This window comes from Hippocampus guttulatus, chromosome 17 (assembly GCF_054856545.1).
Source record: "Hippocampus guttulatus isolate MCC_2025c chromosome 17, RoL_Hgut_1.0, whole genome shotgun sequence".
Classification (NCBI taxonomy): Eukaryota; Metazoa; Chordata; class Actinopteri; order Syngnathiformes; family Syngnathidae; genus Hippocampus; species Hippocampus guttulatus.
The window spans coordinates 4,200,468-4,222,726 of NC_141277.1; the positions used below are offsets into that span (position 1 = coordinate 4,200,468).

Sequence of the window (22,259 nt, forward strand, 5' to 3'; positions counted from 1 at the left end):
TTGCTTTTGTATTTATTTACACTGGTTGACTTTTAAGTTGCTCTGTCCAAACAGTTTTGACAATTAGGGAAAAAATGGGAGTTAGAACTAATCTGTCCTGGGGCAAATTTGCTTTTTCTGTACAGGCACTGTTCTTGTAACATTTTTTTCAGTCATACACCTAATGTATTCTAATAACACGACTTAGCTGACAGACATGGAATGGAGTGGGAACAGGAGGGTGATCAATCAGTTGGAGTGACAGTGGGGGTTTTTTTGTTTTGTTTTTATGACTTGTACAGATCATATTTTACTGAGCCAACTTGTCTATGTTGATGACAATTTTCTGTTTTGCCATCACAAAAAAAAGTCTAGCGTTAATCCTCGCTGAACTGATTGTTTTAACACAGAAAGTTACTGATTTTGTGGAATCAAACTCCAGTGGTTCCGTTTGTATTATGTGGTCTCATAATATTGGTACACGGATGTTTTATGATCTGTAAAGGGAGGCCCACTTAATTATACTTTGAAACTATGCTTACTGTTGCCATGGCAACAACACCGTAATTTCTCTTGTGCCAGTGTTATCCCAAAACGAAAAATAATTACCATCGTATATATCTGATATTTCGGCCTGTTTTAATTACTGTTAGGACCCAAAACAAACAAAAAACATACCATCTTTAATCAAATGAAGGAAGGACCAGTTGTACGGCGTTGTCTTTACCTCATGTATTATGTTGGTTATTTTTTTTGCCCTGTTCCACAAGAGATGCAGTCAAAAGGTAGTCGTGATCTGGACCATGTTTAATTGTTTTACAGAAACAAACCCCACCACCATCTAAGGTAGGCTGTACTTGTATTAAAAATGACAAACTTAAATATGACAGTTCAACACCTTGTGCATCATTCCAACTGTATACGGCATACTGCACTGTTTGGATGCCATGTCTCCTGCTTTTTTTCACTTTCACTTCATAGTCACTGCTCCGAATGGGCTCAGTCGTTGATATCTGTTGTCTCATTGGGATATAGAGTCCAGGTTCTCCTGGATTCTACGAGTCATGCTGGGGATCAGGTTCATGTGGTCGTCAACGCAGCTGCCCACGCATCGCTCCATCAGCGACCGAACGGCGGGCTCCTTGGCACCCGAGTCAAACAGATCCTTCGCTTTGTCATTGCAGTGCATTGTGCATCTGGCCAGCCGGTCCTGATGGTGAGAAAAAAAAAACTTTTAATAGCAATTTATTGTGTGCACAGGAAACGGCAAGGGAAGAACGTGGAAATTATTCACAGGAAGAATCTCGATTCAAACCCAGATCCTCAGAACTGTGAGGCAGACATGCTAATTTTGAGTTTAATTGTGGAAAAAATAATGCTCCATCTATTCCTCACCTGAAACTTCTCTAGCTCGTTGGTGACGATGCCCTGGGCTTTGGCCAGAGGAGCGTGACACTTGTCGATGCACTGATGCACCTGAGTCATGGAGTCCGTGGATCGATCGCAGCAGTCCGCGCTGCACTTGAACATGCGAGCCTGCCAGCACGAACACACCTCGTTAGTAACTACACACGTGACTAAGTGTGCACGAGCAGAAGCCCTACCTGCATTTTGCGGATGTGATTCCTTTCCAGGCGTTGGACCATTTCCTCCACCACAGCCTGAACGCGTGCTTGGTGAGCCTCCGCCATGTCCTCTCGTCAATATTTTTTTCAAGACAATGTTTGTATTAATACGGCGTATGCGCCTAATGCGTGGGAGTATTCCGAAATTATTTTTACTTAACTATAAGATAAGGCACTAAGGTCACCTCGATTCAAGCATGGTTGAAGATGATCAGGCAGTTTCGTCACTTCCGCTCTGCATTTTGCCAGAGACCACCTTTTCCGTCTTTTTTTTTCTTTTTTGGTCAGATTATTTTCAAAAATCTAAAAAGCCCCTAATTATTATACAATCATTTTTATCACCAGAGGAACAATATACAAACAATTTTGGTTGTGCTTTCGATCTGTAACAACTGAAAATGAACGTCAAGCGCATATATGAAAATAAAATATATATTGTACATTATATCACCATATTAGTACGCGATTCTATCAGACAATTTTAAGTGTAAATCTAACTAAGTACTGATATGACGATTAAAGTTAATACAACGACATTATCGGCTTCGGAATATTAAAAAGAAAACTAGAATGAATTATTTTGAAACTTTGAGAAAACGTAACCGGAATGTCGTTTCATGTTTTTTTTTTTCAATTGTTCAAACCAATAGCATTTACGAGTCTCGCTTCAATGCAAGCTTTGTGGTCATAGTTTGTTGAAGTCATCTGTCTTGTGTAAGTGTTGAAATAAATAATCTTGGTAATAGTCGGCTTGTTTATTATGTCGAAAAGTTAGAGTAACGCTAAAGACAACCGGAGACTTGTCGAGTTTTTTTTTTTAATTTGGCAGTCCTCGTACAAAATATTTCTCCCTTTGCTTGACTCTGTATGAAACGTGAAATGAACACACCCTCCACCTAGCTTGTTTTGATATGAACGAGGACATGTTAGACTTCGAGCCATGACTGATAAAACACAAGTCAGTGACTGGCATGCTTGATGTTGTTTCAGATGATCTTCAAACGCACCATGAGCGTTGGGACCCGCAGCCTGAGAGCCTTCTTTCTCTTGACAATATGCCACAGTGTCAGAAGATGTTTGGCCTCCGCTCCGGAGCTGCACCAGCCACCCACAAACATTGGTGAGATTTTATGAAAAGTTTCTAATCTTGAGAAGTCGTTCTGGTGAGCTTCTTTCATTTAACATGGGGAAGCATTTACTTTGAGACACAGTGTGGTTGTCTATCACCACGGGTTTTTTAGTAGGAAATTGAAATTAATTTGTGTGTTTCTTGCAAATAGTACTCCATATTGCATGGACGGCCGTATACCGTTGATTGACGGTCTTGACATTTTTCCGGTCCAGCTGTGGTTGGCGCTGGAATCGGTGGCACGGCCGCCGCGTTCTACCTGAGGCAGGAGTTCGGACCCACGGTCAAAATAGACGTATTTGAACCCGGAGATGTCGGCGGGCGACTGGCAACCGCCCGAATGGCAAATCAGGAATATGAGACGGGAGGTGTCGTTATCCATCCCCTCAACCTCCACATGAAGCACTTCGTTGACAAATTAGGTAATGGTGTCGGCACACGAGGAGCATTTCCTTGAGAGGTTTCGCTGAGGAATTTTGCAAATATTCAATTGGATGTTTTCCAAATTCCTAAATCACGGCTACTGAAGAAGTTTTGATGTAAAAATGTTGAATTTTCTCTTCACCAATCTATCGTCAGGCATCTCCACGCGTCAGGATGTCCCGTCGAAAAAGGCAGTCTTCAATGGCAGCGAGCTCACTTTTGAGGAGAGCGACTGGTTCATCGTCAACTTCTTGCGAATGCTGTGGCGCTACGGCCTCAACTATCTGTTCATGCAGATGTGGGTGGAGAGTGTTATGGATAAATTTATGAGGTGAGGGCAGGGGGGAGACGGTGAATCCAATACATTTTCTCACAGCACGTTTAAAAGAGTTTCCTGAGTCAACAGGATCTACCAGTACCAGCAGTACGGTTACTCCTTCACCAGCGTGGAGAGGCTCCTGCACGCCATGGGCGGCGATGATTTCCTCAGTCTGATGAATCACTCGCTAGAGGAAACCATGCGAGCCGAAGGATTCACGCAGGTTTTCCTCAACGATGTGGTGTCTCCCTTCACGCGCCAGACCTACGGCCAAAGTGTCCGTATCAACGGCCTCGCAGGTATGGAATCTCACGCCTCGCCGCACACTCAAGTACTTTTGCTGACACGTTTGTGTCGTCCTGCCAGGGGCTCTGTCACTGGCGTGGGCTGACTCAGGCCTGTGGGCGGTGGATGGAGGTAACAAAAGAGTTTGCTCCGGGCTTCTTTACCACAGCAAGAGTGAACTCATCCCAGCCAGAGTGACCAACGTTTCGTTCAAAGTCCGCCCATCCAAGACAGGTACCCTTCAGTAGTCATTCACATGGGATAAGGAGCTCAATATTTGACACCTACCCCCCCCCCCCCCAAAAAAAAAATAATGCTTGTAACTGCCTATAATGGCCAGCACCAAATCTTCTCCTATAATGTTTCACAAGATGGGAGAATACAGAAAGAGGGATCTTCGACCATTCCTCTGCACAATCTCTCTAAATTATCAAGCAACCTGGGTCCACCCCTTTGCACTCTCCCTTCAGCCCCCGCGACCGGTTTTCAACACCCGGGATTTGTTGCCAGTCAGTCGCAGGGCACACACAGATAAACAACCACTCGCGCCCACACTTACACTCAGGGACATTTTTGTGTTCCATTAACCTGCCACAGAAGGTTTTTGGAATGTGGGAGGAAATTGGAGTACCCGGAGAAAACCCACACAGGCCCGGGGAGAACATGCACACTCCACACAGTAAAGGCCGGAATCGACCCCTGCACCTCTGCACTGTGAGGCGGACACGCTAACCAGTCGCCCATTTAAATCTGCTATATTTTTTCGCTCCCACATACCACTAGAGGGAGCCTACACATTCCAAATTTTGAGACTCACAGGCCCAAGTGAGGATCAACTGTTTAAAAATGCATGCATACCCAACGATGTCCGTTGAAGCCATTCAAAAGTAAACTTTGCACTCATCTCACATTTGTTTTGTTGTTTGCAGGGCCCTCCACCGGCTTCTATGAGGTCACTTATTTTGGGGACACGGGTGCGGGGCACTCGATGTATGACATTGTTGTCATAGCAACCCCACTTCACCAGGGCAAGTCTGACATCTCCTTCTCGGGTCTGTCCTCACCAGTGGTGTCCCAGTTCCCCGGCATCTACCACCAGGTGTTCTCCACTCTGGTCCACGGCGTGCTCAACACGTCCTACCTCGGAGTCACTCGGCCCGCCTCGGAGTTCACGGTGTCCGAAGTTCTCACCGCCGATTCCAAAGACAACATCATGTACAGTTTGATGTCCGTCGACCCGGTCCACGCCCCGGCCGGCTACAACCGACCCCCCGCCAGCCACAGCAAAGTGTGGAAAGTGTTTTCTCCTCGAGCGCTCGACCAAGAGGACCTCCGCCGTTTGTTCCTCTCATGGGATTCGGTATCGCAGACTCCGTGGCTCGCCTACCCCACTTACCGCCCCCCTCAGCGTCAGACGCCGCCGTTCATCCTCCACAACAGGCTCTACTACCTCAGCGCCGTCGAGTGGGCGGCCAGCTCCATGGAGATGAGCGCCATCTCGGCCAGGAACGCGGCGCTGCTGGCGCACCACCGCTGGCACGAGCAGATGGGCCGGATCGACCAAGAGGACCTGCACACGCGCTTGCGGGGGGAGCTCTGAAGAACATGGCTTTGGGCCTAAAATGTCAGGTATCCGGGCACTATCAGGGTCAGGCTCTTATTTTCGATGAATAAAATTATTTGGATGTGAGGATTTGAACAAAAACATGTCTCGTTATCGCTTCCAGTTGAACTGATCCACACAGCGTAGGCAAAGTCTCGTGCCGTTCTCTCATTCATTCAGTCCAATCTTCAAATCACCCGGCCCATCTGTTCGCTTTAAAAAAATCCAACGAATGCAAAAGTTTGCTCGTTTTTGTCGCGTCACGATGGCCTCGCTCTCGTTTCAAGTCAGCCGTGCAACACCGGAACGCACGTTTCGCGGAAGAAATGAAGCGCCGAGCCTCACTTGCTTCTCAGAACGTGACCTTTTCTCCGCACCAACAGGCGTGACCACATTGCGCGGGGCTGACTTGCAGCGATGAGGCACATGGCACTGCCAAGCTTTTGATGTGTCGGCAACATACCTTATGTGTGTCATAGTGGTGACGCTTAATTGGGTTGGCCTGCAAAAAAAAACAAGATTAGAATCGCGCGATCCGACACGAGAGTTGTTTTCGAGATTCTGCCTTGGATGCACAGTTTTGATTGACAGCTATTTAATTTCACGTTTATCGTTGTGGTTGTTGCTTATATTGGTGTTCAAGTTCTTCGACATGACTACTACATCGAGACGTTCATTTCTACTACAGTCGCTCTTGGAATGGATGGCTTAGGTGTCGCCGTGTACTGCAAGATAATTGCCCTTACAGGGTACGACGTTAATAGCGGCCTGATGGCCCGGGCCAGTTCGACAAGAATCGCTATCTCGATTTAACGAATAGTACTTAAGAATAGAAAATGGAAAATCCGCACTAACTCTTAAGATGTCGTGACCCGAGGTCACATGACACTGGAATTAAGTGAGACACTGAAAAGAGCATCGTTTTTAACTTGAATTTAAAACTAGCTACACTTTACTGGCCTGTCTTGATTCTTTCGTATTACTTTTTCCGATAATAAAGGATGCTAGCAAATCGGGGGACTGTATTTTACACAATTTGTACAGGGAAAAAGAATCCTTAGGATGTATTGGGGGTGGGGGCGGCATATTGTACACGGGTGTGCGTTCACGAGATTTTTACGGTATATGTACGTTTCGTCATTGAAACTTGGTGTGCTATTATGAATCTACCACCCGTAGCGGTTCTGACATCCCACTCCATCTTGGCTCATGTTGGCTTCATGTCAGAGTGGGCCTTATTTTCCCTTTTGGCCTTAATTTAGCTTCCCTCTTGATGTGTCAGTAAATATGTTTGTGAATGATAACGCCCTCCCTCTGACCGACCTCAACAGACTAGCATTGAGGTGTTTTTTTTTTTTGGCAATCAAATTGGGTAAATGATGCCATTTTGGTTTTGAAAGACCCGCTAATACTATTTAGGAGAATAACCATCCTGGTGTAACTCCAATCTCACGACCAGGGCCCCTCAGAAGGAAGAAAAATGTTTGCAATAATTGCACACGTCCTATATTGTGCTTTTGTATTTATGTATCATATTACCGATGATATTTCTCAGTCAACCATTTTCCAAAGCACTTTAATTGACAGAATCCAGAAGACGGCAAACAGTCATGAGCACAACTAAAAGGTTTTAATTTTTTTTTTACAACACTGTTTACAATTCATCTATTTGATGTTTAGTAAAAATCTAAATCCATCAAATTAAGTCTGAAATTGTAATAAGAAAATAAACATTGTTTTCACTGATCACCATCGTCGTTGCCCACTTTGTTTTAATCCCCCCCACCCCCCTCATCAAGGCCCATGTGATCAAAATCCGAACAATGGGCGTTCATTGAGCATCTGAATAAGGATGAGTCTGTTGTGCTGATGTGACTCAGGTAGTGAGGGGGGGTCCGGGCGGGGGGGAAAACAATGGTACCAGAATCCAAGCGGGACATGTGACGGGCCCTCAAGAGGACATATAAGAGCGTCGATGCTGTTTGTCAACACATACGAGCGGAAACAGCAAAGATGAGATTTCCGATGCCACTTCTTGCCGTCCTTGCTGTGGCATCTTTGCAGTCCGGTAAGACGCCGCCAACCTTTCACGGGAATTTCACAAGCTTGGATCACCGGTTGGGCACTTTGTATTTGAATTGCGTTCACGTCTTTTGCGTTTGCCTTGTAGCTTTCTCGGCTTCGCTGCGATCTGCTGAGGAGGCCCGAAGGGGTCATGACGGTGAGTTGGTATGATGATTTAAAAAAAAAAAATCGAGGCTGATTGTAATGAAGTTGAACACATGTTGACCTTTTTTTTTTTTTTTTTGCAGATGCGCTGACAGAACTGCGGAAAATAGGTGACGTACATTTCATATTTGACATGTCAGTGAGTTGCCTTTTTTTATTTATAGCCCTTCATTTGCTGCTTCTATTGTCAAATGTGCCACAGGATGATGATGTTTTCAATAATAACCATTTTTCAAAAAAATAGTACACAGTGATATAATCTGAAGTGCAACATTAATCTGTTGTCCCTGTTGTAAAATACTTGAAGTTATTGCAGCAAATATACAACAATGACATTATGCCTTGTGGTCTTCATAACTGCATTGCTAATTATAATAACGCTAACGCACATATAAAGCAAAATATCGGGTGTTAATGTCTTATTTTTCTCTGTGCGTGTGTTCAGATCAGCTGGAGTTTGAGGCTGCTCAGAAAAACGACGCCGTTCAGTTGAACAGTACGATTCTAGAAAAATCGGATTCATTATTATTATTATTATTATTGTAACATAAACATGTACTGCCCTGTGACTTTGTCGAATTCAAGCGGCGTCTGTCTTCTAGTTACAGAGAAGCAAGGTGAAGACGAGCTCTACCTCGGTAAGTGCAGCCGCCAACGTCGCTTGACGGGCTCGTCCGGGTTTGTGTCATAACGTCGTGCTTTGTGTTAACTCTCCGAACAGAGGCGGCTACGGATGAATCTGGTATCTATTCGAATATTAGCACGTGACTAATAAGTAGTGTGCGTATGTCTAATAAGTGTCACCGATGATGTTTCCGCAGTGGAAGTGCATCGTGAGGATTCAGTCCGTGATGCGGCAGGCAAGTGCAGCTCCAAAATAATCGTGTACTGCGCATGTGAATCGTACATAAATCGCCACCGTCTCTACGGCAAGAACATACGCAGGCGAGAATGGCAATTCTATACAAATAGGCAGCACGGTATGAAGCAAAACAATTCTACGTGCATCAATAAGAAGTCTTTCCGCAGATGTGAACGGCAGTTGTACCATGAAAGAGACGTTTGTTTCCAGAAGCCACAATACAATCCGTCTTTTATCTATTTTGCGGCTTTCACCGCAGCTGCAGCGCCGTGACTAGGCGACTTATGTATGAATAATAATAAATACAAGCTACTATAATGTGAAGGTAGGAAGCCAAAACCGTAGGGATCCTCTACAAAACCAAGGAAGTGCTAAATAAGAGATCTTTGTACACATTATACACTTATTTATTATTACCATATATGACCTACTGTGTGGAAATATGGGGAAATGCCTGCAAAACAAACACACTCCCTATTCTCAACCTACAAAAAAAAGCAATTCCAATTATTAATAGATCAAAATATACGGAACCCACAAATCCACTATTTATCAAATTAAATACGATGAAATTTTATGACCTGGTTGACTTTAAAATCGCCCAATTAATGTACAAAGCACACAATAACCTGCTCTGCCAAAACATTCAGATGTTTTTCGAAATTCGAGAAAGCAGCTATGATTTAAGAGGTACCAACTTATTCAAAAAACTCAAAACAAGAACAAACATCAAGCAAAGAAGTGTATCTATCAAAGGTGTTAATCTGTGGAATAATCTCGAAACGGACCTGAAAATGAGTAAATCGCTTGCTGAGTTCAAGAACAACTTCAAAAAAATAGTACAAACAACCTACATCAATCAGAGTTAAATTGATAAATTCAAAACATTAAATATAATGAGAAATCAGAACTAAGTTGATAAATAGAGAAAGGTATATAAATATCCATTATGAATACAAGAGAAAATTGACACAAGAGTGTCAGGGTGTGGAAGTATATAATCCCGATACAAACCAAAAGTTGTAAAAATATCACGGTTAAGGGTAAAGTATGAGCCTTAATGGAGACTTCTTTCTTCTTACTTTTCTGATTGATATAAAAATGATTTATTAGATATAAACACATAACGGGGTAGGACTAGATAAGTTTTTTACTTCTTCCTTCTCCCTTGAACATAATAACTGTGTTGAATGAAGATTGATTTCTTTCTTTTTACTTTTTTTATCTACCTTATTTTCTGTCAAATTATTACTGTATATATGTTTTATGTTCAATAAACAAACAAACAAACAAACAAGGTCAAGAAAAGCGGCGAAAACAGTCGGCAGCATCGTCTCTGACAACGGCACGGCAACAATTTTTATAAGCGCCCGTACGATTCCACTGAGTGTCCCCGTGCGTTTATTTCCACAGGGGAGGTGCGAGGTGAGACTTTGAGCGACGCAGCAGGTGAGTGCAACACGTGCCGGGATGCTACGCACACACATTAAGTCCTCATTACATAACAGCACCCTAATTTCCCCCCCCCCCCCCCGCCCCCACCTCCCCTGTTCCATCTGCAGTGGGAGGACGAAGCTCTTCTGACGCGGCAGCTGCCGAGAAGGGTAAGAGGGGCCCTGTAGGTGGCGCCGAAGTCGAGCACGGGTGTGAAATACGACATGACCTTGTTGTGTCTCGGCGCAGGTGCGAACTGTCGACCCTCGGAGGAGATGGCGGCAGATGGTGGGAAGCGCACACTCGACTCGAGTATAAACGGTCCTTAGAAATGATGTCATGTCATTGTTGTCGCCCTTCAGAGCAACGGCAGCCTACACCCGCGCGGCCAGAGGGCACTTCAGATAAGCGAGGTGAAAGTGCCAAGAAAATGTTGGCACACCGCCAATAGAATTCAATCGTCACACACTGTCAGTTGTATTCGCGCGAGAGCTCTCCCATTACAACGCGAAGCCAGCCCACACGTGCAAGTACAAAACATCCGTTCGACACCATGCCTACGCAACGTGGCGCAGCACACAAAACATGACGTACCATAACATAACATCATATGGCGCACGAATAAGTACAAAAAACACGGCATACAAAATAACGCGATGTAATCTGACACATAAAGTTCTGTAGCGCAATACAACACCACACTTCACACTACGGCACGGCATGACCTGATACTACACTCTATTACATAACACAAAACGGCGTAACGCAAGACGTGACGCCACGCTATCAAACAAAACAAAATACCCGCGTTGTCATCCAGTGTAAGAATTTTTGACATTTTTGTCCCCCGTCATCAAAAACCACGCGCACACGATTTGAGTCAAAACACCATGACGACCCACCGCTTGTGGAGGTGTACCTAATATTGTGGCCTTTTCCCCCCTCATATTTGTGCAGAAGACGGCAAGGATTCAACCAAGGAACAAGGTATACACACACACACACACAGTGTCTATATCATGTTAAGTGTGTTTGTAAAATAGTTTATTTCAAATGTCAAACTTTCCCCAAATTAAAAAAATTCCCACCAAGTGTTGTCCTGATGTCAAAATCCGACACTAAATCTGCATAAAGTACCTCGTTACCAATACTATTGCAAAAATCGAAATAAATTGAACACGTAGCTTAGCTTTAGAAGAGTTGCAGGTGCAAAGCCAAGGAATGCGTATGCTCTGGCCTTTTTTTTTAAATTTAAATAACGGTTGAATCATCTCACTGTGCAATCGCGGCCTGTCCCGTTGACCCATCCCGACGTATCAACGTAGCCTTTGTGCACGCGTGCATGCAGTAAACGTGCCTGTCTGTCCGAGAGAGAATGTGAGCTTATGCAATGCAGCACATTTTGGGACAAACTGGACACAGCCAGTCTGGGTCAGCTGAAAATAGTCCAAAGCCTTTTATAGACCTTGGCTGAGACCTGAACATTTACACATACCACACTTGTGGGTATTCATCTTTTTTTTTTAAACAATTTGCTGACTGAAAAGTGCCAAAAACAAGTGGGAATGCTGCAGATCTTTGGACAGGCTTGGAAATGTAGGGCACAAATCAGGACAGTTCTTTTTTTTGAAGGCCACCCCGCTCCTTATTGTTCTGGATTTAGCCTGCATCTATTTTTGCTTGTGCTACTTTACGCAGTGTTTAGTGAATGAATGGCGTTGTTGAAGCCGGCAGAGACAACTAGTCAACACGTTAGTGCACCTGTTTGAATAAAACCTGCCGAGTGAGTTGTGAGTCTACAGGAAGCTGAATGTGAGTCATCGTAATAATGGTCGGTTCCCTTTTTTTTTGTGTGTGTGTGTGCTCTTTTCCCACCTAATAGAAGAACTCCAGTGAGAGCATGCACCCCATTTGGATGGGAGCAATTTTACAACGGGGCAACGCCAACCCAATTAAATACTAATTAAAAAAAAAAAAAACTCAAAACACTATAGTGTCTTCTCGGCTTTGTAAAAGGGACACGGCAATTTACGGACAACTTCATTACAAGTTCCAGAAACCGTGTGAAGTTTGACTGGGGAATTTTTGTAAATATTTTAAGTTGGACATGTCATTATACACATTTAGGCCAATTAGCTGTTCATTTCTGGTAAGTACTGTATACACGTTCTTGGGCTTAGATTCAAACCCGGAACCGTGCTCACCACTTGATCGCTGTGCTGTAATTTTCCGATTTCTAATCCATCTAAGGTGTAAAAAAAAAAATCCACAGTTAGAACTCAGCTTTTATTGAACAACGTAGACACATCATTGCTTCTTCAATTAGATTTTTTTTATCATCCCTATTGTGGCTCAGTGTGTTCATATGTATTTTAAAAAAAAAAAAAAGAAAAAAAATCTTTGGTACCTAAAGAGCAAATGAAACACTTTAAGGCAACTAGAGCATGTACAGGTGTGAAATGCATTTAAAGTTTACGGGCAGAATGATCAAAACGCAAATTACCAGTGGAATGCAACACATCTGTCCTCAAATCCACCACACATTATTCGATTGCGGTAGAGAAAGGGTGGGGGTTAAACCAGCAGTTGGACACCCGCGAGTAAATGTAACAAAAGATTGATCTCATCAAGCTAAAACTACATTCTTCTTTGACATCCAATTCAAGTAACGATATTGTTCAGTGTTTCAATAGCTGCACGATGTTTCCCAAAGCGCGTTTATTCGGCAAAGTGACCCAATTACTTTCCGCACCTCGCTTTTTATTGGCTCGCGGCATATTCTTAACATTGAACATGGTCACACGCGCAAGAAAAACGGTCCAAGTCACACGAACCGTTTGCTTTGTCGCCTAGAACACAAAGCGGGAATTGTTAGGTTGCGTCATATGTTTCAACATTTTTCGTACTTGACCTTCCTCGGGTTTGAGCGTAAATGAAAAGTGAAGAGTGTCGTTCAAAGTGTTTCTTCGTGGACACCCTCGCGGCTTTGATGCACGATTTGCTTTTCGCTCCGGTCTATCGTTACCGATATGATGAATCAAATGTTTCTCGGTGATTAGCAGCCCCTCAACTGGGATTTTTAATTGTACGTAATGTCATGAATACATCAGTCTCGCTTTTCCAAGTATGCCTGAAGCCTGATCAAAAATAAGTCGGATTGAATCACGCTCACGCAACAGTGACGCGCTTTTCTGCTTTTGCGGCGATGCCAACCTCCAGCTCATTGTTGAAACAGAAAACTTACATCTGCAAGTCTAATACTGCATTTTAATTGTTCTTTTCCTAACTTTTTTTAACAGTTAAAACAGAACTGCAAAGTACAAAAAAAAAGTATGAGAAAATCGAGTTGTTGCCTTTGACAGAATAAGATATGAAAAAGCGGGTGAGAACAAAAATGCTAGAGTTTCCTCTCAATGGGAGGCTCAGCTGGAATCAAGCAACATATTATGGTCTGTTACATGATGCAGCCATGAACCAAAAGGCCTCTACCACAAGTCCCGTTAAACAGAGTTGGGTTTTTTTTCATCCTTTTCCGTTGGCTTGAGGTAAGCGATATATGAACCTTGTATACCTCCGGTGGGCGCCGGAGCGGTCGTCGTTTTTTTCCTCTTCTTCCCGGCAGGGGACCGAATGCTCACAGGGTGCCGTTGAAGGCGTAGATGAAGATGGCCATGATTGCGGCGCTGATCAGGCCCGAGATGGGCACGGTGACGAACCAGGCCATGAAAATGTTGCGAAAGAGACGCCAGTCCACCGCCTTCCTGGAGCGCAGCCAGCCCACGGCGACCACAGAGCCCACCTGACACAAGAAAAATTCCCCTTGAGTCTAGCCGACTTCCTGTTGACTGGAGCCGACCACACTTGACGACATCCAGCGGGAGCGCAGCCTACCTTGCAGTGGGTGGTGGAGACGGGCAGGCCGATGTTGGACGCCACCACCACGGTCAGAGCCGAGGCCAACTCGATGGTGAAACCGCTGTGGACGCGAGGGAAGAGGTAAACAAAACGAGGCCTTTTAGATGCGTGTCCTAACATTCCGTTCAATAGGGGATATGGAGGCCACACGGGGTGGGGAAATGTTCAAGGAAAAAAATATATAGATTTTTGTCCTATCCATTCACTTTACTGAATTTCATCAATTGTTATATGCACAATTATTCATATTGTTGAAATTCCCATTTTCAATGACAGCCAACCAATTATTTTTTCAAGACTGAGATGTATCACCTTTTTTTAATAATTTAGTTTAAATGATTGACATTTTAAAAAAATTATTAAGCTCAACCTAGGCAAATTAATAGAAAAAATATATTGATGAATCAATCAACTTTTGTCGGAAATAGTCAAAGTGACATTGCACAACTACCATTTTTTTGGACTTTGGATAAATGCAATCCTCCAGACTAGAGAAGGTACTGTAACCCCCCCCCCCCCCCGATGTCTCATGTTGGTAGAAGGGAGGCGGAGGTTACCTTGAGGGGGTGATGGGAGTGAGGTCCCGGCCCATAGTCTGGATCACTCTGCGGCCCCAGACCCACAGGCCAATGCAGATGCCCAGACCCCCGTAGAGCAGCAGCCACGTGGGCGTGGCTTTAGTGGACATCACGTCGCCGGTGATGTAAACCAGCCAAAGCGCCACCAATGGTCCGATAGCGTTGCTGCACGACCCCAAATGGGAAAAGTCAGCACCGGCGTCTTCGATGCAACGCGTCAACCCCGCGACAAACCGATGCCGTACCTGACGTCGTTCCCTCCGTGCGCGAAGGACCCGAAGCAGGCGGTGAGAATTTGGAGGAACTGAAAGAGCGTGGACACTTCGGGTTTGTCCGCGTCCAGTCCGTCCTCGTCCAGGGAGCTCTGGGTGCTGCCCGCGTCCTCCTTGCCCATCTCCAGCGCCACGTCGTCCTCACCGAGGCTTTCGGGCGCGGCGTGCTCGGCCACGGCGTTGCAGTAGCTGGTGTAGCTGTCCATGCGGATGCGCTTCCTGTCCTGGCCCTGCACTGGGGCCTTTTCCCCATCCTGGCCGTCGCCGTCCTTGTGCTTGAAGTCGGCGTGCATGCCGATGATGGCCATGGTGTAGGACGTGTAGCTGTTGTTGCGGCGGATGGGCCGGTCGCCGCTCTCGCCCATGCAGTCGCCCACCTTGGCCAGGTGGAGCTTGTGCAGCAGGTCTTTGTAGAGGCCCGAGTCCTTGTGGACCGTGTGGTACTGACTGTAGCCGTTGCTCGGGACCTGTGCCGGCTGGTTGTTGAACTGGACCTGATGCGGTCCAGTGGCAGAACCGTTGCTGTGCTGCTTGGGGACTGGAGCGCAAGACACAAAGGTCCACTCTGAGACATTCATTTGGGGGCGGGGTTTCGTGTAAAGTTTTGTGCGCCCCTTTTAGTCTGACTTTTGAAGCATATTTTTACAGTTCTCCAGGGTCTTTGAAGTCCCACTAACCCCCCCCCCAACAAAAAAACCCTCCACTTACCACCATTTGCATTGTTACACTCCGTCTCAGTTTCGTCTGACTCCCCCACGTCAAAGGCCACCTTGCGCTCTTTGACGGCGTCTCCCTCGTCGCCGTCGCCGATGTCGAACGCCACGCGGCGCTCCTCGGTAGGGGGCGGGGCCGCGGGGCTTTGATCGGCGGCTGGCGGCGATGCCTCCTTGTCAGTGTGTTTGAGGATGGGACAGTGGGGCTCCCTCAGCTCGGTCTTCCGCATGAGGGGGCTCTCAGAGGGGCTGGAAGACTTGATATCGCCTAGTAAGGGGAGGAGAGTTGGGAGTGAGACCTTGCTTGGGACTCGTCCAAACATCCACAACTCAGCGAGGCGTCGGGTTCCTTTCACATTAGTACATAACCATGTGAGGGGGGAGGGGGGGGGGACTGTAAACTGTTCAAGGATCAGATGACCAGATGTGTATTTACACTACCGCTTCCAGCTTCCCTTCTGAAAGCCGTCTTGTGTCTCACATGACATTGGCGGATAGCGCGATACGGTATGGCGAGAGTGGAGAAAATGTGCTCAAGGGCAACATGTTTATTTTTTTCCGTCTTTGATGAATCCGCGAGGCGAGGTCATTCGTATTGGAGGTGCGTGTGTATAAAATATGTTCTGTTATTAAGCACTTGAATGTCAATACAAAAAGGAATAGAAGCTACTTATTGAGTAATTCAATTAAGTCATTCCAAAAACTTCAGTAATTTCTACAAGAGATTATTATACCAATATTTTTAATAATACAATAAATCAATTCCATTTAACTCATTCACTCCCAAAGACGTTTTTAAACGTCTTTCCAGACTTGGATGCTACAGCTTCTTGTTGACTTTGAAACTTGGCTTGTAGCCGACGTGTGCGCATTTTGAGCATGACGTCTGTGATCCACTGGTTAAAGGACACTTTGATTCTGTCCTCTTTCATCTCAAACACAAAGCGCGTGACGGAAAAGTGTCTGTGTTTTATGTTATGCGTTTATTATTATTTTACTTTGTTAACTGATTTGTTAAGCGCTTTGTTACAGCTGCCGCTGCACTATATAAATCAGCATGTATTGTATTGTTAGTCTAGAATTGGCTGGTACTGAATGAGTTAATGAGCTAAATTTAAAAAAGAAAATTGGTGCGATGCAAAAAAAAATATTACAAGATTGTGGACAAGTAGTAGGTCAGATGAAACCCGGGAGCTGCCAGTCTGTGTGTGGATGCAGCCTGCCACTATTCCGCGTGTGTTGTTGAACTATGCATGCGGCCGCCACGTGTCATCCAAAACCGGCTGTGGCCTGGCAGTCGGTCGGTCACAAACGCGCATTACAAATGTGGTGTCAACACTTGAACAGTCAACAACATTTGGTTTTTTTAAAGACACGTTAGATCAGTACGATCTCCACCCGCCTCGCAGTTGACATGAAAAAACAGTAACGCGATGAAAAAGTAAACTGTCCCAGTGGCTATCGCTTGAACCAGCTAAGAGCTTTCAACGCCGGGGTCAGCGAGGAAACCATTTTCGTGATTCGGCAGACAGGGCGGGCGACTTCCACTTACGCTCAATCTTCTTCTTCAGGCGCGGGCACACGACGAACCACACCGCCACGGCCGTCAGCAGCGCGCAGCCCAGCGAGATGAGCAGGATGCCCCACCAGGGGAGGTTGTGGAACCCCAGCACTGGAGGACCACCGGGCGCACACGAGACGCACAAAATGGAGGAGGAAAAAAAAAAGGCAAGTTTTTAAACGGGCAGCGGGCGCCACCTTCCTTTGTGGGCAGCTCGCACGTTTGTTGGTGTGACGTTCAACAGGGATGGCCACCTGACTGCATTCTGTAGTGGACACTCGAGGCGATATGTGACGCCATTTACGTTCGGGGCAGGCACCACTTGGCTAGGCACAATCTCCTCCGTGAACGTCATAAAGATAAGCGCTCCAAAAACTGTTCACTCAATTAGCGTGCGCATCCACTAGCGTGTTTATCATCACATAATGCGTCGTCGATACGGAACGATTCCGATCTGAGCCGCGGCGGTGTCGCATTGACACGTCGCCACGTGCCCTCGCCGTGCTCTGTATGTCAATATTAACCCATTGGCAGCGTTCTGTCGCTGGAGTCCAACACGCGTACCCCCTTGATGTGAACACTTATGTAACATCTTAAAAAAAAAAGATCAACAACGTTAGCATGAGGCCTAAGAAGAGCAGAGTGCTGAGGAGTTCCTTCAAAGGTGACATTTGCACAGGGAGTGAGAAGGAAGGGGGAGTCGGAGCAAGAAGAGCACTTTGATGCCAACGCTGCAGCAAGGGCTGGTGCAGCGCGCGGGCACAAAGTAATGACTTCAACCTCCAAAAAAAAGACCTTATTGGTGGATTTAAAGAAAAAAAAAAAAAAGCTTAGCACAAGAAAAGCAAACAGAAATAGAGCGAGGTCAAGCGATAAAGCGTTTGAGGGCAGAGTCCGCAGTGGATCTCTGCGCCGGTCACGTCGCAGCATGAGACCGCAGAAGCACCTCGCTGCTGTTTATTCAGTTATGTAAGCGAGCCACGCGCCCTTCGGGGGGGGGCGTGGCCCGAGGAGACTAACCAGAGGGGTACGGCTCGGCCGACAGCTGAGCTCGCCGCCCTTAACGCGGCTCATGACATGTTCGCAAATAGCTGTCTTGAAAAATAAAGTGGGTTTGGGGGCTAGACGTTCTTCACGCCTGCGTGTGTGTCATCGTGACTCATTTGCAGGCATCCGGCAAAACAGTCCGACTGCAGCCATTAGGTGGAATTGACGGGACTGTGCAGGAAATGGAATTTTGACCACAGTGGCGTTCCACACCCATCCCCGAAAACCTCCGCACACTGTGGGCCACGTTGCCCAATTGCATGGAGTGTTTCTCTCCACCCCCCCCCCTTTCAGTCAGCCACCAACTTTAATTACACAAGTGACAGCGAGAGTGATAATTCACCGACGCGTGGGTGACTTGACCGATTGTTTGCCGCTTTAGCGCGGGGGGAGGGGGGGGGTGTTTTGAGTTCAATATTAGAGCCTCAAAAATAAATACACCAATTACATAAAATCAAATAGCTTAAGGGGAAGTTGATGATCTGGTTCTAGGAACTGGACGAAAAAAAAAAAAATTCTGTTGCTGCCCAGTGTCACCACAGCACCAAACGCAGAGGGGCGTTTGTTTTTCCAGAGTACCTCAGGCAGAAAAATCCCTGTTCAGCTCAACACATTGAGCTCCCCCAACCAATGGAGGCTGGCGCGAGGGTCAAATTGTCCCCTCACAATGACACTGACCCAGACACGCACTCGGCTCTGTCTGGCGTGCAAACAAGAGGATTTGTTGACCGCCGTTTGCGCCGTCAATCGAAATGAGTTTGTTTGCGGGGTAGAGTTCTCGTTCATGAACAAGGCCTCGAGATATATTTAGTGAAGTCCTCCTTGAGCTTACTTATGGACAGCTGACCCCCCCGCCCCCCTCCCAGTTTCTTCCGCCATGCCCTGCGACAGCTTTGCTGACTTGGTCTGTGCCACTGGCGTGTGTATATTAAGTGCTGGAATGTGATCCGGCATGTTTGGTATCCTACGGCACCACTCCGATACCATCTGAAGACGCCCCCCGAGTCCTATCACAGGAAACCAAAGTGTACTATCCTTCCTTGGCTTACAACCACTAGTGGAGAACACAACTGCTGCCCGCTTCAATATACAATCGCCGCTTCCTCGCCAAGTGGCAAAATGTCTGACCGACGATGCAATAGGCATTTGTTGATGTGTCTAAAATGCATTCGCCCACCTTTTTTTTTTAAACCCAAGTACAAGGACAATTGTACAGAATGCGCCTGGCTAAGCAGGCTCGTGGGTTACGACGGAACCCACAAGTGATCGCCTCTCAGTGCGCTGATGTGTACGTGCACATCAGCGCACCATATCTGGTCCTACTCTGGCCTGTAGCCACCATTTAATGGCCCAGGCCAGCTAACATCTTGTTAGGCCCTGCAGAGAGAAGAACACAAAAGGAGCAAAAGTTGCTCGTTTAATCAACGTGTTTCTTGACGTTCAAAAGGGGCAACATGTATTCAGAGACGGTGACGTATCAACTCGTAGACTACAAGCGCCGGTACAAATAGAAGCAATGACAACAGCCTCGTTACTTCTCTTTTCCTCTTCGTGTCCGAAAGGCCACAGACAGTGACGTCAAGGCTAAGTGAATTCTTATTTCCATCTGCCCGCTGCGCTCCGCTTTTAACATTTTCATTCCGCCCACGACCCCGCTTCAGACCATTGGCAACCGAGAAAGCCCCGGGGGGAAAAAAAATTAAATTTCAAATAAACACATTTATAAGGATCAACAGGCTGGTGGAGTCTGGAATATGCGTGGGCACCCCGCAGTCTGCGTGAAGGGGGGCGGGGGGTTATTTTAAGCTGCGTCTAAGGACAAACACGGAGAGAAATGTCAACGAGACGGTGACACTCACTCGGAGCCCCAGTGAACATGATGGAGAACAGGTTGATTCCCATGGTTATGGCGTAAAACACAGGCAGGGCCTTCAACCCATTCGGCACCGGGTCTTTCTGCCAGGAGAGAAAAATCGCATTTAGGAAAACCACAACCAGCCGCTTGCGGTTGCAGTTCAATCACGTCCAGGGAAAAAAAACAAAAACAAAACTTCATTCCTACATCACGCCGGGATCTCATTTTAAAAACTTACCTTGTGCAAGATGAACACGCGCACAAAGTAGAAAACCACAGCAGACGTTATACCGGACAGAAGGGGACTCAGAAACCAAGACCCAACTGCAAATAAACCAAACGGGCCAGTTAGAACCTCAGTCGCAATATATCAAAAACAAAGTCTCTACATGTTTGGCAACAATGTGTCCTTTCAATCCATTCTTCCCCATCGGAATCTGGAGCGATTCAGTGGCTCAACTTGTTAGGAAGCAACTGCCGCCCATCAGGTTACAAACAGGAAACGCTTGCTCAGTATCTCCGGTTACGACAGTTACCGCCAGCATTAGTAATTAGACCCCGCGGCGTCTGTGTGGAGGGGATGGGCTTAAAACCGTCTTTGGATGGACACAATAAGGATTTGGCGACAACTCCTGCCGTGCGTGAGAGCCGTAACGGTCAGGTTCGACACCAAAAACGCCCAGTTACAGTAGCCTATTATCCTAACAAAGCAGCCAGAAGCCATTCGAAGTCACACCGACGCTCTCGAAAAGCTTGCTCGTGAGTCACGCGTGACTTACCGATACGGAGAAGCTGGAGCCACCTGACTCCCTGCTGGCCTCGGGCTACTAACGAGAAGCCGATGGTAGCGCCGACGATGCAGTGTGTTCCGGAGATGGGCAGCTTGAGGAATGAAGCAGCCAGCTGCCACACGGCAGAACCTGAAGACAATTGAGACAGCTTTTATTTTTTTTTTATATCCACGAAAGAACATTTGCTAAGTTCAGTTATATTTAACTTTGAAGTGCATTTTTGCTGTATTTGAATGCAGTGTAAACGTTCAAACGGTCCATAACAGAGTGGCTGACAATAACATTAAATACACTTTTTGGAAGAAAAAAAAACTGCCACGTTTATTATAAACACCATCTACTAAGCTTCTTCATTTTAATGTTGGTCATTATTGAGGTACGTGGAAAGCCAATTATTTTAGGGAGCACTTTGTGTGTAATGTTTTGAGCATACAAGGTCAGACAAAAAAAAAAAAAAAAGAATCTGTGGCTATATTATGTTAACAGTGATGGTAACATTTTATGATGTTTATTTCCAGGTGGTTTGCCGGCAGCTTGCATAATCCAAGGGAGCCAATCTGCACTTTGTTGACACGGTTCAGTGAGCCTTTGTTTCATCAAAGACGAGGTGCACATACTCACCAAACATGGCACTGATGGATCCGGCCATCAACACCTGCTCGGAACCGTTGTACATGCCCACGTCGATGATGCCCTTGCGGATGGTTTCGCTGACCTTTGCGCCGAGGAGCACCGAGCCCAGCGTCTCAAAGATGGTGGCCAGGATGCAAGCTTGTTTTAGGGTGACCACGCCAGAGCCCACCGCGGTGCCAAATGAGTTGGCGACATCATTGGCGCCCACAGAGAAGGCCAAGATGAAAGCGATGATGAAGCCGATGATCAGCAGCCATAGGTAACCCGTCAGGGGGCCATGCGTCGCTACCGTAGTGGCTACCACCATCGCAGTCACGGTTGCCGTTGTCGAAACCATTGTTTTTTTAAATGCTATAATAAGCAAACAGTAATTATTAGAGGTATGAAGAAATAAATATTTTTTCTTGAAGGTCCACCAGTTTTACTGGGACAGGCAAGAAAGGAGAGGTATAGAGTGCCTATTTATGGGGCTTATTGCTATCCTATAATTATACTAAACAGGCAGCAGTTTCTTTGGGTCTGAGCTCGTGCGCGGTGTGACGAGGTGGCCATTGTGCAACTGTAAGAGTAGCAGATGAGCAGGGAACATCCTGAAAGAACAGAGAAATTTGCTTTAGATCCGCAATTCCTAACTAGTGTCCCATTGAAAGATGGGGTATAACATCGGAAATTACCCTTAATTGGCCCAAAGCATTCGCGACACATACGGCATTGTTGTTGTTGTTCATCCATCGATGCAATTGATGTATAGTGACAGGCAGAACAATTAAATACTCTTCCACTGGATGATAGAACGTACAATTAACCCGTATCCATCTCTTGTAATTCAAATACCTGAATAAATAGCTTTGTGTTCAACTAAACTCCCCCGAAATACCTTTGTGGGTGGACTGAGAGGAACTCAATATTACAGTTTTTGTGTGTGTGTGGTAATGGTTGTGTGTTGTAACGTTTTTTTCAAATATGTGCTCACTTTAACACGGAGCAGTTTAAAACTCTTCGTGTG

At 46.0% G+C, this 22,259-nt stretch overlaps 4 protein-coding genes across 5 annotated transcripts; 2 read left to right on the forward strand and 2 right to left on the reverse strand.

The window, feature by feature from the left end:
* Window positions 1-765: 765 nt before the first annotated feature.
* timcc (TIM double twin CX3C motif chaperone) lies at window positions 766-1,846 on the reverse strand. The gene is made up of 3 exons (XM_086134503.1): window positions 1,584-1,846; window positions 1,375-1,515; window positions 766-1,189 (listed from the first exon to the last, which is right to left on the reverse strand). Exons 1-3 carry the CDS (start codon window positions 1,668-1,670, stop codon window positions 1,001-1,003), a joined length of 417 nt encoding a protein of 138 aa, XP_085990629.1. The 5' UTR covers window positions 1,671-1,846; the 3' UTR covers window positions 766-1,000.
* An 11-nt stretch (window positions 1,847-1,857) lies between these two features.
* On the forward strand, window positions 1,858-7,110 carry pcyox1 (prenylcysteine oxidase 1). Its single transcript, XM_086134493.1, has 7 exons — window positions 1,858-2,318; window positions 2,595-2,724; window positions 2,949-3,155; window positions 3,313-3,487; window positions 3,563-3,774; window positions 3,842-3,994; window positions 4,690-7,110. The coding sequence occupies exons 2-7, from the start codon at window positions 2,595-2,597 to the stop codon at window positions 5,358-5,360; spliced, it is 1,548 nt and encodes a 515-aa protein (XP_085990619.1). The 5' UTR covers window positions 1,858-2,318; the 3' UTR covers window positions 5,361-7,110.
* Window positions 7,111-7,290: 180 nt separating this feature from the next.
* LOC147191586 (uncharacterized) lies at window positions 7,291-22,116 on the forward strand. Its single transcript, XM_086134502.1, has 15 exons — window positions 7,291-7,431; window positions 7,534-7,584; window positions 7,676-7,702; window positions 8,038-8,088; window positions 8,195-8,230; window positions 8,314-8,334; window positions 8,414-8,452; window positions 9,868-9,903; window positions 10,017-10,058; window positions 10,138-10,176; window positions 10,251-10,301; window positions 10,846-10,875; window positions 11,771-13,884; window positions 16,938-17,094; window positions 21,139-22,116. Exons 1-13 carry the CDS (start codon window positions 7,377-7,379, stop codon window positions 11,782-11,784), a joined length of 492 nt encoding a protein of 163 aa, XP_085990628.1. The 5' UTR covers window positions 7,291-7,376; the 3' UTR covers window positions 11,785-13,884; window positions 16,938-17,094; window positions 21,139-22,116.
* Window positions 12,161-21,590, reverse strand: slc20a1b (solute carrier family 20 member 1b). Of its 2 annotated transcripts, XM_086134492.1 has the most exons (10): window positions 21,242-21,590; window positions 20,609-20,749; window positions 20,068-20,153; window positions 19,834-19,930; window positions 16,919-17,038; window positions 15,362-15,634; window positions 14,627-15,191; window positions 14,361-14,546; window positions 13,780-13,864; window positions 12,161-13,687 (listed from the first exon to the last, which is right to left on the reverse strand). In XM_086134492.1, exons 1-10 carry the CDS (start codon window positions 21,588-21,590, stop codon window positions 13,523-13,525), a joined length of 2,067 nt encoding a protein of 688 aa, XP_085990618.1. In that variant the 3' UTR covers window positions 12,161-13,522. The 2 variants fall into 2 exon arrangements, with proteins under 2 accessions (XP_085990618.1, XP_085990617.1); XM_086134491.1 differs by having other exon boundaries at window positions 12,161-13,864.
* Window positions 22,117-22,259: the final 143 nt, after the last annotated feature.